General features: G+C 38.7%; 1 protein-coding gene across 2 annotated transcripts in view; it reads left to right on the forward strand.

Moving 5' to 3' along the window:
• The window catches only part of LOC131434444 (dynein beta chain, ciliary), a 69,785-nt gene that overhangs the window by 39,243 nt on the left and 13,674 nt on the right, over positions 1 to 16,868 (forward strand). For both annotated transcript variants that reach the window (XM_058601162.1, XM_058601161.1), the window contains 11 exons: positions 7,800 to 8,160; positions 8,218 to 9,427; positions 9,477 to 9,749; positions 10,385 to 10,414; positions 10,533 to 11,369; positions 11,431 to 12,377; positions 12,441 to 12,642; positions 12,703 to 13,415; positions 13,472 to 14,648; positions 14,706 to 15,067; positions 15,130 to 15,286. In XM_058601162.1, the coding sequence (XP_058457145.1) occupies positions 7,800 to 8,160; positions 8,218 to 9,427; positions 9,477 to 9,749; positions 10,385 to 10,414; positions 10,533 to 11,369; positions 11,431 to 12,377; positions 12,441 to 12,642; positions 12,703 to 13,415; positions 13,472 to 14,648; positions 14,706 to 15,067; positions 15,130 to 15,286 (6,269 nt within the window). The remainder of the gene's footprint in view (positions 1 to 7,799; positions 8,161 to 8,217; positions 9,428 to 9,476; positions 9,750 to 10,384; positions 10,415 to 10,532; positions 11,370 to 11,430; positions 12,378 to 12,440; positions 12,643 to 12,702; positions 13,416 to 13,471; positions 14,649 to 14,705; positions 15,068 to 15,129; positions 15,287 to 16,868) is intronic.

Here is a 16,868-nt window from a genome sequence, read left to right on the forward strand (position 1 = left end):
CCTTCTTAAAACAAAATGCAGAATCAGAGATGCCATTCATACAGATTTATCTGTATTGTATAGATTTTTGCGTTCGCGTTCGTTGAATCAGATTACAGATTTTCTAAATTTAATACAGATTTGTAAAGGTTCATAAAAAGTAATTCGTTAGACTTTTCGCTCTGAGTATCTATTAGTATTTGATTGCAGTACTTCTTTAAAAGTTTATTAATCAACGGACAAATCACATGTTAAAAGGCCATCTTTTGTGCAAATGTTTGATGATGAACACTGATAAACATTGGTATTAAAATTTAGAACCAATTTGAATTTGATTTGAATTTGAATTTGATTCATTTTATTAGTGAAAACAGATAGAGCAGGTACATATTTTCTATGAAAATATCTGGCATCTCTGTGCACAACCAATGAAACACACACATTCAACAGTATTATGGTGACGTATAGCGGAAAGAAACCAGTGCAACTAGATTTGCCACAATGGTTATTTGATTAGTATTTAACACGCTCTATTTGGTAATATTAGAATCAGAAACAGTTTTATCTCAATGATATAATTAAACTAATGCCACTGATACCAAAAAATACTTGATGATAATTTAAAGAAGAAAAAATTAATTTTTTTATTTAACATTATGAGAAAACTTGGCACCCTTGCGATACGAAATGAGATGAAAACAAAGCGCAATCAAGTGAATTAAGTGCAAATTTGCATCTCATATTTTTCATTGCTTTTATTGCTTATTAAGTAATTTCAGAAGTCTTTAATCGTTGAATAAACAAGTGGAAAGTGAACATTACTAACTATAAAGTCAACCAACATTGAATAGTTGTGTAATTATGTGAAATAGTGATCATGTTTTGAGACGAATCGATTAGTAAATATACAGAAACATGATGAATTGTAAAACTTCAGACGAAAGTTGTTCCTAAATCAAAAAGTGAGTTTATTTTAAATGAAAAAAGCGATCGTTGATGGTTTTTGAACTATCTTTTCATTTGGAAAGTGTGGCAAAATGTAGAATAAATGTTTTAAAACGTTCCACAGTTTTGTTCATGTACGTTTAAAGATATGATTAATGTTCAAAGTTATGAGGTGAAGGAATGAGATGGAAATTGGAGCTGAGATGAAATAGGGAGCCCTTACCCTACTTGGCGACACATTTGCCTTGTCTATAGCATTAATAACATTTTAGATCAAGTATATTTTGCAGTAGAGAAAATTTCAAGGCCTTTTATTGATATTACCTAGTTTTCAAAATGTACAAAAGAGGAAATAAAACTGATTTCCAGAACAGCAGCTCATCAACTTCTGTTTTTGATTGCCCGTTGCAAATGGACTGAATTTAGAACAGTTGGATGGAACATCTTTCCAAATCAGACCAAAACCACAGGCCCTTTTTGAACTTTAGTGTACGGAAGAATACGCTTATTCAAGCATTCTCACTTCTACATCCAAATAAAGTCTTGTTTGTCACTAAACCCATTTTTTTGTCCGCAGCTGCAAATATGGGACCGTATCATAAGTTTTTTTTTTGTAAATTTTACCGGCACACATTCAATTTAGTCATTGTCAACGACCTCGCGATTTTGAGACATGACCATGTCAAAAAAATCAAAGTTTCGAACTTCACAAGATGAATCCTTTAGAAATGTTCAGCATTGAAAAAGGGAACATTTCCCCTGTTGCTCAGTTATCTGACCAATAGTTTGATTGTTTTTTTTTATACTGGTGGGAAGCATGTGGTTGTACTTGAGACTAATATTTTTTTATATTAAGGACCTTTTAACCGACTGGTCATTCGGGTCCGTGTTTACGCTGACTGAATCGAGGATGATGTAAAATACATGTCATCTACAGTATTTACATTTTACGTGGTAATTTCTCACTATTCGGTCGATCATACCAACTAAAATTTAAGCTATTTCTAAAATTTAATGGTTTTAATAAGATGTTTATAGTTTTTCCAACTGTCATAGACTTAAGTATTGAACTAAGCACAGGTACTTTTATGTACTCTGTTATAAAATCCTTAGGGTGTCAAAAGACACCTTATGGTAGGAATCTTTTCCAAACCAGGACATCGCTAAACCAAACCAGGACATATTTGAACAACTATCAAACGTAAAGTCAAAAAACTAATTGTGGAGAAATTATTAGGCTTTGGGAAATATGTACAGTTGAAAATTGTCTTTTGACATCTCCCGGTAGAAATAGTGTTAAATAAAATCTGAAATAATCGCAATTGAAGCAAGTACCTTAGTCCTTCAAGTTTTGATTGTAAATTCTAAGTAAAAAAAACGAAGGGTAAATCGATTTATTTTAAAACTTACTTAGCGAAAAACTCGTACTGCTAGGCGAGTGCGTGTTCCATCAACGTGAGTAGGTGGTAATCTGAAGGGGCTTGATCTGGTAAGTGGGTCTCATGAACTAGCACTTCCCAACCGAACTCTTATATCTGTCAGAGACATAAATGGATGAAGTGAATACGAATATAACTGACACGAGTATCGATAATCGTACTTATTAGTTGATTGGTTGTGTGAATTGTGCAAGTTTTAATTTATTGCCTTCCAGGATTGTAACAGTGCACCGGTACCAAAATAAGACTTATTCATACCGAATAAGGCGAAACAAAAGTTTCAAAAATCGTGTGATTTTATATTTTATAAAACGTACACAAATGGATTTCACACAATTTTACTTGCATGGCATGTAAAATGGTATAATTTTAAAATTACATATCTTGAAATGAAATGAAGTAAAAAACACAAAAAAACGTGTTTTGAACCGAGAATCATTAAATCCCAAAGTTTATACGTTAATTGACAGAGTCAAAGAAGTTCAAGTCTGCTTCATAAATAACTGATACATATAAATTAATACAGTTTCGTTTGCAAGCCAAATGCAAATTACAGTTTTCATTCAAATGCGACATAAAGTCACAAATAGAATTTTCTATCATTTGACAAATTATGTTCTCATGAATTGCACCTGTAAAATACATACTTTTTGGCTATATAAAAAAAAGATCTTATTTGAGTATTATTCAGTTCTTTCAAAAAATGATTCGGAATCAGTTAGGTGAAGTGTTGTCAACATGTCAAAGATTTCGGTCTGTAATAAAGAGAAAACAATTTCGCCATATGCGATCATATCAATTATAAGAGCAGTTTGGTTATAAATTGAATGGCTCAAATTACCACCTCAAACAACTTGCTTAAATGTGTCTGTTTTATCCAAGCGGACAAAACGTGTCGTAAGCCCACAGCACTCAACCACTGAAAATATTCCGCATTACTATGTGTCGTGTTTGATAGACACTCTTTGTGCGAATTCGTTTGATTCATGCGGTTGAAATTTGGTGCGCCTTATTTTAGCACTGAATTTAACCTTAATGCTCGTTCATATCAAACATTTTAGAAAACTTCTATTTGGATTTAAGGAGTGTATCGAAAATATTTATTTTATTCAAACTAAAAATTGATCCGTTATTGTACGAGGTAAAACTTGAGTATAATGAAAACCGAATGAAATTTAAGTTATTCCTTCAAGAATTTTCGAACTTTTGATCGAACGCTCTTCATCAAGTTCTGGACAAGTGTTGCATCGCATTTTTTTTTTGACGCTTGAGCCCAAATTTTTTTGAACTCCTGCATGTTCCGAGCTGCCTTACCAATCTCCTTGAAGACCTTCTTCACGATTGCCCAGTAACGTTCGATGGGTCGAAGCTGAGGGCAATTTGGTGGATTGATATTTTTTTCAACGAAATTTAAACCCTTTTCCGCAAGCCAATTGAGAGTGGTTTTGGCATAATGAGCCGACGCTAAATCCTGCCAAAACAGTGGAGGTGTACTATGCTTCTTATATAAAGACAGCAATCTCTCCTGGAGACATTCAGATCGATAGATTTCTGCATTCATAGTTCCGGTAGTGTAAAAAATGGCTGACTTCAAACCACAGGAACATATTGCTTGCCATACCAGTATCTTTCGACCGAGTTTCTCTACTTGAATCGACCTGTCCTGCTTCTTGTAGGTCTTCAGGTGATTTCGCCTCTTGATATGCTGGATCATTCCGACACTCGTTCCTGTTTTTTGGCCAAATCACGTATTGATATTGATTTTTTCTTCAAGACTAGAGATACCACTTTCTGGACTAGTTTCGGGTTGGAAAAACCGGGTTTTCTGCCTCTTCCTGGTAGCTCATCCAACGAATAGTGCTCTCCAAACTTATTAATGATATCATTATTTTTACGTTTCGTCTTTGACTCATCAGTGCAGAGCAGTTCAAATTGAACTGCTTAGTGCTAAACTCGGCAGTTCAATTTGAACCGCTAAGCAGACGTAAAGTTTCTGCTATTTACAGAACACTTTTTGTTTTGCAACGAAGTGCAATGTCTTTTCTGACGTGCCGAACGAAAACGTGTTTTCGACTATTTCTGGCCGATGCAGGTATGGTCATTTAGGGGTTAGCCAAATTTTGTGCTAGGGCACATAACCGTTTTCATTATTTTTACGTTTCGTCTTCGACTCATCAGTGCAGAGCAGTTCAAATTGAACTGCTTAGTGCTAAACTCGGCAGTTCAATTTGAACCGCTAAGCAGACGTAAAGTTTCTGCTATTTACAGAACACTTTTTGTTTTGCAACGAAGTGCAATGTCTTTTCTGACGTGCCGAACGAAAACGTGTTTTCGACTATTTCTGGCCGATGCAGGTATGGTCATTTAGGGGTTAGCCAAATTTTGTGCTAGGGCACATAACCGTTTTCATTATTTTTACGTTTCGTCTTTGACTCATCAGTGCAGAGCAGTTCAAATTGAACTGCTTAGTGCTAAACTCGGCAGTTCAATTTGAACCGCTAAGCAGACGTAAAGTTTCTGCTATTTACAGAACACTTTTTGTTTTGCAACGAAGTGCAATGTCTTTTCTGACGTGCCGAACGAAAACGTGTTTTCGACTATTTCTGGCCGATGCAGGTATGGTCATTTAGGGGTTAGCCAAATTTTGTGCTAGGGCACATAACCGTTTTCATTATTTTTACGTTTCGTCTTTGACTCATCAGTGCAGAGCAGTTCAAATTGAACTGCTTAGTGCTAAACTCGGCAGTTCAATTTGAACCGCTAAGCAGACGTAAAGTTTCTGCTATTTACAGAACACTTTTTGTTTTGCAACGAAGTGCAATGTCTTTTCTGACGTGCCGAACGAAAACGTGTTTTCGACTATTTCTGGCCGATGCAGGTATGGTCATTTAGGGGTTAGCCAAATTTTGTGCTAGGGCACATAACCGTTTTCATTATTTTTACGTTTCGTCTTTGACTCATCAGTGCAGAGCAGTTCAAATTGAACTGCTTAGTGCTAAACTCGGCAGTTCAATTTGAACCGCTAAGCAGACGTAAAGTTTCTGCTATTTACAGAACACTTTTTGTTTTGCAACGAAGTGCAATGTCTTTTCTGACGTGCCGAACGAAAACGTGTTTTCGACTATTTCTGGCCGATGCAGGTATGGTCATTTAGGGGTTAGCCAAATTTTGTGCTAGGGCACATAACCGTTTTCATTATTTTTACGTTTCGTCTTTGACTCATCAGTGCAGAGCAGTTCAAATTGAACTGCTTAGTGCTAAACTCGGCAGTTCAATTTGAACCGCTAAGCAGACGTAAAGTTTCTGCTATTTACAGAACACTTTTTGTTTTGCAACGAAGTGCAATGTCTTTTCTGACGTGCCGAACGATTAATGATTATTAATGATAGTTTTACCACTGGCATGATGAATTTCAAACCGCTTTGCCAATTTTCGCATAGTAATACCCTTCTCACTTAGCCATGTGTCCAGAACCTTAATTTTCACTTCCTTTTCAATACGCGACATTTTGAAAACGCTTTCAACGCTGAATTTCAACCGCACAAACAGGTAAACATACGAAAGCTAACAGCCAAACACACAGCATTCTGTGATCTGAACATAAAAAAAACATCACAAATACATGCGTACAACACAAATGTATGTGAATAGCTTATTTTCGATAAACTCTTTAATTATAGTTATCTCAAATTACAACAAATTTTATCATGAATTGCTGAACATATTTTCTATGATATGACGAAAAAACAATGTTGCTGCGTTCAATACAGCAAGATATTTTCATTCTTGTATAGAGTGAATTTTGAAAAGGCGTCCCATAATAAAGTAAGTGGTATTCACGATAAAAAGTACGATGTGATATAAACGTGGACTACATGTAACGCATGCAAAATTTCAATTGTTTAACTTTTCTAGCGAACACACAATTAATGTATATATATATACCTGATACATACGTGTAAAATAAATGGTTTGTTATCAGAGCTAATAAAAGTCATTTTCATTAATATGAAATAGACGAAAACGACAATAAATTACTTTTTTTTTTTCATAAATACGTTTATTTCTTAAGGCAGTTTACATAAGTTTTTCTTCGCCGTAGCATCACTTTTACATAATATTCTTATCCTAATTTAATTCTAACATAGTCACAACGTTTTGCATTTATTAAAACATATTCTCTTATTACTTAAATATCATCTTAGGTAACTCGTCATTAATTATGAAATCTACTCGGAAATATTATTTGAACCAAACGATTAACTTCTATAAATTATAAAATAAGCTGTTATTTTCAGACATTTTGTTAATAATAGTCCAAACGACATGATCAATATCTCGATAACCTTCGCCACAAGCACAATGATTAGTCTCGGAGAGCCCAATTCGAAGGAGATGTGCATCTAACGTGTAGTGATTGGACATGAGTCTAGACATCACACGAATGAAATCTCTACTCACATCCAGTCCCCTGAACCATGCCTTTGTCGATATTTTCGGAATAATTGAGTGCATCCACCGACCCAGATCATCTTTATCCCAAGAAGCTTGCCAGCTGGCAAGTGTTCTTTGGCGAGACGAGCTATAGAATTCGTTGAAAGCAATTGGTCTCTCATAAATTTCACCCTCAATAGCACCACGTTTGGCTAAAATATCGGCTCTTCCATTGCCAGGAATGGAGCAATAACAATAAATTACTATCACACTTAGCTTTGCTTGCAAACTATGAGAACGAAATCCATGTCCAGTCAATGACATAAGCGGGACAATAGTTTCAAAATTGTGTTTTTTCTTTCATTTGCCCTTTCAGTCATTTGCAGTTTTCAGTGCAAATCCCATATTATGCAGTGTCGATGTTCAACCGAAGCTGTGAGGATCGAAAATGACAGAAAAAGGTTTCACAATAACTTTTACCTGTTGGTGCTCGAATTTGTGGTAGTTTTGGTTTCCGAAGAGGTTCTGGGATGTAATTATTTCGATTTGTCATATTTTAGTCACTTTTTATATACAAGCATCACAGATTTTCGATACTTCGACGAAAGAATGAGAATTGAAATTCTGCTGATGCTCCCTGAAGACGTTAGTTTGGTTTCGTCTTGTCATAGAGGAAAGAGTGACGTTGGCAATTATACTCTCTCTTTGTTTCAATGAGAAACTAGAATGCTTCGTCTCTCTTCGTTTGTTCTGGTGTCGGTCATTTACGAATAAGACAGTAGAATATTGAAAATAAGGCTGTTGGGTTGGATTCTTTCATTGAGTGCGTGACAATTTTAAGCTCTGTTTGTTATACTGAAAACGTGTAAACGTGTAAGTTCCATCCAATTCAAAGTAGGTCTCATGACTATCCATTTCTGGAATTACTCATTTATTTAAATTCTACTGAAAAACATTCGAGTGCAAAAAAAGAACCTTTTTAGACATTTCTCTCACTTGTAGATATCACTGATTATATGAACAAAATGCGTGACCCCGTGGAACAACTGCAAGGTCGCATGCACAAGATCCAAGCAAATCTTAAGGAAATCAAATCGCTGATGTCGTCCTGGGCAAAGGCACCGCTTTTCGTGCGCAAAGATGCTAAAAAGGATACTGTCCTGTGTCTCGAAGAGCGCAACGATCGCAAGTCGAAACGTTACGCTGAACTCGAAAGTGTCTCGGCCAAGGTTCACCAGCTGCTGGATGCTAACATGCATTTATTCGGCATGGCAGACAAACAGGACGATGAGAATTTTTTCAAATATGTGCAATTTGTCGACAATATTGTGTACGAGAATTTACTGTTTATGATTGGTATCAGGTGAGCTTGGAAGGGCGAACATAACAGATAAAAATAACGATTGTTTTTTTTTTTCAGCATGGGATACCTTGTCGAGAACATGGACGCAGGCAATAATATGGCACCGTTGTTTGAATCTAGATTAGAACTACTCGAACCGGATTTAGTATTTGTACCGTCTCTGAATCCTACCGATCCAAATGGATTCAACTTTTTGTTGGCTGGATTGGTTTCCGATATTACTTATATGTCCTCATTGATTCCAAGGTTGTTGAAAGTTTCCGATGAGTCGTATGAACAGATGGTAATGGGCAACACCGACATACAAGATATGAAAGTAGAGATCTTGCAAGGTGTCGACAAAGTGATTCAAGAGGCAGCTCAATTTTGTGGTGATTTTGAACGGTACAGCTATTTATGGCTAGAAGACAGGGAATACAGTATGGAAATATTTTTGGAATATGGTCGACAGCTGGAGGCAGATGAACTCGAGTTGATTGCTAACAAAGATCCTGAAGCACCTCAACCGTGTCCGCCTGTTATTGAAGCTTTTCGTGAACAGATTGACCATTACGAGTCACTTTATTTAGAGATAGAGACGATAGAGCCGTTTCAAATCTTCAATGCATGGTTCCAGGTTGACGTCAGACCATTTCGACAGTCACTTTTGAACATTGTAAGAAAGTGGGGCAATATGTTCAAAGATCACCTGGTAACGAATGTCACCTACAGTTTAACAGATTTGGGTATCTTTATTAGAAAAGCAGATGAAGGTCTGCTGCAGGTGGTAAAGGAAGGCGATTACGATGGACTTGTGAATATTATGGCGTATTTACTGCATGTAAAAGAACGCACTGCAACAACGGACGAGATGTTCGGACCAATGAAAGAGACTATTGAACTACTGAAATACTACGACATGGACATTCCCGAAGAGGTCAATGTTTATTTGCAGGAACTACCTGAACAGTGGGCTAATACCAAAAAGATTGCGCTCACTGTTAAGCAACAGGTTGCACCTCTGCAAGCGAACGAAGTTGTAGGCATCCGAAATAAGATAGCCGCATTCGATCTGCACATTGCTCTGTTCAGGGATATTTTCCGGACTTACGAATTCTTCAAATACGACAGTGAGACACCGTACAAGTTAATGAACCGGATCAATGGAGATATGGAACGTCTGGAGAAAGATATGTCCGACATTCACGAGTCTGGAAGTCTGTTTGAAGTTCCAGTTCCAGAGTTCAAGCTTTTGAAACAGTGTCGCAAAGAGATGAAAATGTTGAAGGTAAAAACCAGCAGAGAGAGTTCCAAATAAATCATCACGATCTTTTCAGCAACTGTGGGATTATGTGTACATTGTTCGGACTAGCATTGAGGACTGGAAAACTACTCCATGGCGCAAGGTTGACGTTGAGAACATGGATATCGAGTGTAAAAAATTCGCTAAAGATATTCGTTTGCTGGACAAAGAAATGCGATCATGGGATACCTACATGACACTAGAGGCCACCGTTAAGAACATGCTGACTTCCCTCAGAGCCGTGGGAGAACTCCAGAATCCGGCAATTCGAGAACGTCACTGGAACCAACTCATGTCTTCTACGAAGGTATTCATTCAGTTTCGGTTTAAGTTATTATTTGGAATGTTTCAAAACTTCAACTGTTTTCCTAACTATATTCTCGTGTCTATTCGAGTGCCAAGAAAATATTTTTCTCTACGTTCTTTAAATCACTAAACATTATAATGCATCAATGCAACAAGTCTTATCATTAATCATCAGTATTCCACTCATTTCAATGACAGACGCCCATTGCATTTCGTGTAGAATTAAAAGATACCCAAAAACAATTATCATCACTTGAAACTAAGTTCGGGTTTATCAAGATTCTACTAACTACCTTTGAATTGTGCACCAAATGGTACCAGGTCACGCGATACATACATAAACACCCCTATAACAATGGCAGTTGCCAATTACGTTTCGATTTCATATGTATCGTTCGGAACATACCAAAACGTAAGAATTTTTAACAACTCATTGAGAACTTCTAAGCTATCGTTCTTTGAATCCTGCACGAAATGTGTGGAATATTCACAATACCCACACAGTACCTCTTATTCATGCAATATATTGAACCTGCTTTGTAAATAACGTCAGTCTTTTCTTTCTTTTCATTGTTTCCACTATTGTAAATACACACGTGTAACCAAATCCTGTACATATCGTTGTTTGCATTCCAGAGTTTAGCTAGTCTGCCTCCCGAGATTACCGTAAGTGTTTCAGCTGTGTAAATATGCCTTTCAATGATACCTTCTCGTCGTTGTTCTTTGAAACGAACCACCAGAAACAATGTTATTAAATTCTAATACCATCCTTGAACGATCATAGGTGCAATTCATCATGGACAAAAACACAACCCTTTCCGACCTGCTTGCGTTGAACCTGCACGAGTGCGAGGAAGAGGTGAAAAACATTGTCGACAAAGCCGTGAAAGAGATGTCAATGGAAAAGATTCTACGCGATCTGAACACGACCTGGACGGTTATGGAGTTCGAGCACGAGATCCATTCTCGAACCGGTTGTTCCCTGTTGAAAGCATCCGAGGAGCTAATCGAAACACTGGAAGAAAACCAGGTGGTATTGCAGAACTTGATGACCTCCAAGTTCGTCGCTCACTTTCTGGAGGAAGTGTCCACGTGGCAGAAAAAACTAACTACCGCCGATCAAGTGATCACCGTGTGGTTTGAGGTGCAACGTACCTGGACGCACCTTGAATCAATCTTCATGAGTTCGGAAGACATCCGCAAGCAACTTCCGGTCGATTCGGACCGCTTCGACAACATCGATGCCGACTTCAAAGTAATGATGGAGGAAATGTCTCGCACATCGAACGTGATTCACGCTACTAATCGAGACGGTCTTTGTGAGAAACTGGACAGCCTTCAAAGTGAACTCACGCTGTGCGAAAAAGCGTTAGCCGAATACCTGGAAACGAAGCGATTGTATTTTCCTCGTTTCTATTTCGTGTCGTCTGCTGATCTGCTGGACATTCTTAGTAACGGCAACCGTCCTGAGGTAGTATGCAAACATCTAACCAAACTGTTTGATTCAATTGCAAACCTGAAACTACAACCCGATGAAGACAATAACAAACAAGCCCTAGGAATGATTGCTAAAGACACCGAATTTGTCAAATTCTTCGAACTATGCAGCTGCACAGGAGCAGTTCGTTTCCGTACAGGCAGTCTGCGAAGCTTATCCTCATCATTTCTCTTTTTCTTTCTAGGTTGAAGTCTGGCTAAACCAAGTACAAAAATCAATGAGAGCGGCACTACGAAATTACATGGCCGACGCGGTTGTTACGTACGAAGAAAAACAGCGGGAACACTGGTTGTTTGACTATCCAGCTCAAGTATCCCTCTGCGGCACCCAAATCTGGTGGACAACCGAGGTCGACATTGCGTTCAACCGTCTCGAAGAGGGTTACGATAACGCCATCAAAGATTACTACAAAAAACAAATCTCGCAACTTAGCACTTTAATCACTCTGTTGCTCGGTGAGCTGACCAAGGGAGATCGACAGAAAATCATGACCATCTGTACCATCGATGTGCACTCACGCGATGTTGTCAGCAAGTTGATCCAGTCGAAAGTCGAAAGTGCCACTGCGTTTCAATGGCAGTCACAGCTACGTCATCGCTGGGACGACATCGATAAGGACTGTTTTGCCAATATTTGCGACGCTCAATTCCGCTACAGCCATGAATATCTTGGAAACACACCACGTCTTGTGATCACTCCACTGACCGATCGCTGCTACATCACACTGACTCAATCGTTACATCTTGTAATGGGCGGTGGTCCAGCAGGACCAGCGGGAACAGGAAAAACCGAAACTACTAAGGATTTAGGTAGAGCACTGGGAATCATGGTGTATGTGTTCAACTGTTCTGAACAGATGGACTACAAATCGTGCGGTAATATCTACAAGGGACTGGCCCAAACCGGTGCTTGGGGCTGCTTTGACGAGTTTAATCGAATATCGGTTGAGGTGTTGTCCGTCGTTGCCGTACAGGTAAAATCCGTCCAGGATGCCATAAGGGACAAGAAAGACATGTTCAACTTCATGGGAGAGATTATAGCTTGCGTGCCAACCGTGGGCATTTTCATAACTATGAATCCAGGTTACGCTGGTCGTACAGAATTGCCAGAGAATTTGAAAGCTCTGTTCAGGTACTTCGCTTTTCTCATTATTTCCAAAGTGAAATAAACAATAAGTTTTTTTTTTATTTACAGACCATGTGCGATGGTTGTTCCAGATTTTGAGTTGATTTGTGAAATCATGTTAGTCGCTGAAGGATTTCAAGATGCCAGAGTACTAGCAAGGAAATTTATTACACTGTACACTTTGTGCAAAGAGTTATTATCTAAACAAGATCATTATGATTGGGGTTTACGTGCCATCAAATCTGTACTGGTCGTAGCTGGTTCACTCAAGGTAAAACAAAAAAACAAAACGTATAACAGTTCCATTACATTCGACTTTCATGGTTTTTAGCGAGGTGATCCTGGCCGCCCCGAGGAAGAAGTGCTGATGAGAGCACTTCGTGATTTTAATATTCCCAAGATTGTAACGGACGACATGCCCGTATTCATGGGCCTCATTGGTGATCTGTTTCCGGCATTGGATGTTCCTAGGAAACGAGACATGGAGTTCGAAAAAACGGTTAAGCAAGCAACGCTCGACCTGGCACTGCAACCGGAAGATAATTTTATTCTCAAGGTAGTTCAGCTAGAAGAACTGTTGGAAGTTCGACACTCGGTGTTTATTGTAGGTAACGCCGGAACAGGAAAAACACAAGTTTGGAAAACATTGTATAAAACTTATCAGAACATTAAGAAAAAACCTATTTTCAACGACTTGAATCCGAAAGCTGTCACGAACGATGAATTGTTCGGAATCATAAATCCAGCCACCAGAGAATGGAAAGATGGACTATTTTCCGTTATAATGCGCGAGCAGGCCAGTTTGAGCGGAGACAATCCAAAATGGATTATTCTAGATGGTGATATAGATCCAATGTGGATCGAGAGCTTAAACACTGTAATGGACGACAACAAGGTGCTGACGCTAGCGTCCAACGAGCGGATTGCGCTAACTCCATACATGCGGCTAATATTCGAAATATCCAATTTGCGTACTGCAACTCCAGCAACCGTATCTCGTGCGGGTATTCTCTACATTAATCCACAGGACTTAGGCTGGAATCCGTAAGTTGAGTTCAGAGGTAATGATTGAGTCTCTTCTCATGACAGTAAATTTCTAGATACGTCACCAGCTGGATTGAAACTCGTACGATCCCGGCAGAAAAGTCCAATCTTGTCATACTATTCGACAAATACATCCCGTCTTGTTTGGACAACATCAGAACTCGGTTCAAGAAAATTACCCCAATTGCCGAGATGGCTCACATTCAAATGCTGTGTCACTTATTGGAGTGTCTTCTGATCCCAATCAATACTCCTGCTGATTGTCCGAAGGAGTGGCATGACCTATATTTTGTGTTCTCGTGCGTTTGGGCATTCGGTTCGGCTATGTTTCAAGATGCGGCGATTGATTACCGCGTAGAATTTAGCAAGTGGTGGGTTAACGAATTTAAAACGGTCAAGTTTCCTCCCACTGGTACAGTATTTGATTACTTTATCGATACGGAAACTAAACATTGGACTCCATGGACGGAAATTCTTCCCAAATTCGAGATGGACTGTGACCAACCGTTACAATCGGTTCTGGTGCACACATCCGAATCCATACGACTAAGATTCTTTCTAGATTTGTTGATGGACCGTTGTCACCCGGTGATGCTAGTGGGTATTGCGGGTTGTGGCAAAACGGTCGTTGTCAACGAAAAATTATCCAATTTGTCCGAAAACTTTGCCATCGCAAACATCCCCTTCAATTTCTATACCACTTCTGAGATGCTTCAAAAAGTTATGGAGAAACCTTTAGAAAAGAAAGCGGGTCGTAACTACGGGCCTCCCGGGAGTAAAACACTTATTTACTTCATTGACGATATGAATATGCCCGAGGTGGACGCCTACGGCACAGTTCAACCACACACACTAATCCGACAACATTTGGACTACAGTCATTGGTATGATAGGAATAAGTTAACACTGAGAGACATTCACAACTGTCAGTACGTCTCGTGTATGAATCCCACCTCGGGTAGCTTCACTATCAACCCCAGACTTCAACGACACTTTTGCGTATTCGCCGTTAGCTTCCCCGGATCCGAGGCCGTTACCACCATCTATCATTCGATCCTTCTTCAGCACTTTGCGAATGCTGAACAGAAGTTCAACATAGCTGTAACTAAAATATCACAAAATATTGTCGCAGCAAGTTTGGCTCTGCACTCTAAAGTGGCACAGGTGTTTCTTCCGACAGCCATCAAGTTTCACTACGTTTTTAACCTGCGAGATCTTACCAACGTATTTCAGGTATTGAAATATAACCTGATCTTCAAGTATACAACTAACTCAACTGTATTCATCTAGGGTTTATTATTCAGCACAAACGATTGCCTGATGACATCCAGCGACTTCATTCGTTTGTGGTTACACGAAACGCAAAGAGTCTATGGAGACAAGCTTCTGGACGATAAAGATATAGATAGTTTTACTAAGATGCAAAACGATTTGGTTAAAAAATCCTTCGAAGAAATCGATGAATCCATTGTGTTTGACAAACCGAATCTGTACTGTCACTTTGCCGGTGGCATCGGGGAGCCGAAATACATGCCGATTACAGACTGGGGTGTACTGACAAAACTACTACAGGAAGCTATGATGTCTTACAACGATTTGATCGCAGCTATGAACTTGGTATTGTTTGAGGACGCAATGATGCATGTGTGCAGGTCAGTTTCGTTCATTGATCGCGATAATAGTATGAAATGGAATCCGAAATCATACATTACAGAATCAATCGTATTCTCGAATCACCACGCGGAAGCGCCTTGCTGGTGGGAGTGGGTGGTAGTGGAAAACAGTCCTTGAGTCGCCTAGCCGCGTTCATATCCAGTTTAGAGGTTGCACAAATTCAACTGAAGAAAGGCTATAGCGTAGCAGATTTAAAGGTATTCGAATAGTAGCACGTCGGCCAATGAATCTCCGATCTGACAGACAGATGGCTTCGCTAATTGAAAAGTTCACCAGCGTTGAATAAATATATTTTTCAGATGTCGTTTGTTCAAATTTCACAACATTGGGTTCATTAGTGTGTCAGATGTTGCGCAGTGACAACACTTTTCGAAAATTGGAAACAATGGAGAAAAAACTACAAGGATCACCCCCTTGGGTTTGTTCGCAGCCATTGATGTGGAACAAGGCAACCAAAATTGCTAATGATCTACAATCAAACAGTTAAATCAATCGTTACACTTTTGAATCCGTAATTGCACGAGAGTCAGCTTAGATTGATCTTGATTAGGAACCAACACCGAACATTGTCTGTCTTGATTTTTTTTATAGCCGTCGAAATTACATCAATATTCCAAATGTATGCAATTATATCTTTGTAAAGGGTGATTTTTTAAGAGCTTGAGAACTTTTTTAAACAATAAAACGCATAAAATTTGCAAAATCTCATCGGTTCTTTATTTTAAACGTTAGATTGGTACATGACATTTACTTTTTGAAGATAATTTCATTTAAATGTTGACCGCGGCTGCGTCTTAGGTGGTCCATTCGGAAAGTCCAATTTTGGGCAACTTTTTCGAGCATTTCGGCCGGAATAGCCCGAATTTCTTCGGAAATGTTGTCTTCCAAAGCTGGAATAGTTACTGGCTTATTTCTGTAGACTTTAGACTTGACGTAGCCCCACAAAAAATAGTCTAAAGGCGTCAAATCGTATGATCTTGGTGGCCAACTTACCGGTCCATTTCTTGAGATGAATTGTTCTCCGAAGTTTTCCCTCAAAATGGCCATAGAATCGCGAGCTGTGTGGCATGTAGCGCCATCTTGTTGAAACCACATGTCAACCAAGTTCAGTTCTTCCATTTTTGGCAACAAAAAGTTTGTTAGCATCGAACGATAGCGATCGCCATTCACTGTAACGTTGCGTCCAACAGCATCTTTGAAAAAATACGGTCCAATGATTCCACCAGCGTACAAACCACACCAAACAGTGCATTTTTCGGGATGCATGGGCAGTTCTTGAACGGCTTCTGGTTGCTCTTCACTCCAAATGCGGCAATTTTGCTTATTTACGTAGCCATTCAACCAGAAATGAGCCTCATCGCTGAACAAAATTTGTCGATAAAAAAGCGGATTTTCCGAATGGACCACCTAAGACGCAGCCGCGGTCAACATTTAAATGAAATTATCTTCAAAAAGTAAATGTCATGTACCAATCTAACGTTTAAAATAAAGAACCGATGAGATTTTGCAAATTTTATGCGTTTTATTGTTTAAAAAAATTCTCAAGCTCTTAAAAAATCACCCTTTACATACTTGCGATATGGATTTCGATATTTAAGCTTCTCTTCGCCGAGCTTGTGTTCAAGTTTGGTATGCACGCAGTTATTTTTACAGCGTTAAGTTTCTCTACCATTCTTCGATTTCGGTTGAAGCGATAAACTTTCTCTCACTATTAATCGAGTTCATCTTATATAAATTAGAAATTAATCTTAACGACTTAACATAACATAACATGAAATT

Source organism: Malaya genurostris, chromosome 3 (assembly GCF_030247185.1).
Source record: "Malaya genurostris strain Urasoe2022 chromosome 3, Malgen_1.1, whole genome shotgun sequence".
Lineage (NCBI taxonomy): Eukaryota > Metazoa > Arthropoda > Insecta > Diptera > Culicidae > Malaya > Malaya genurostris.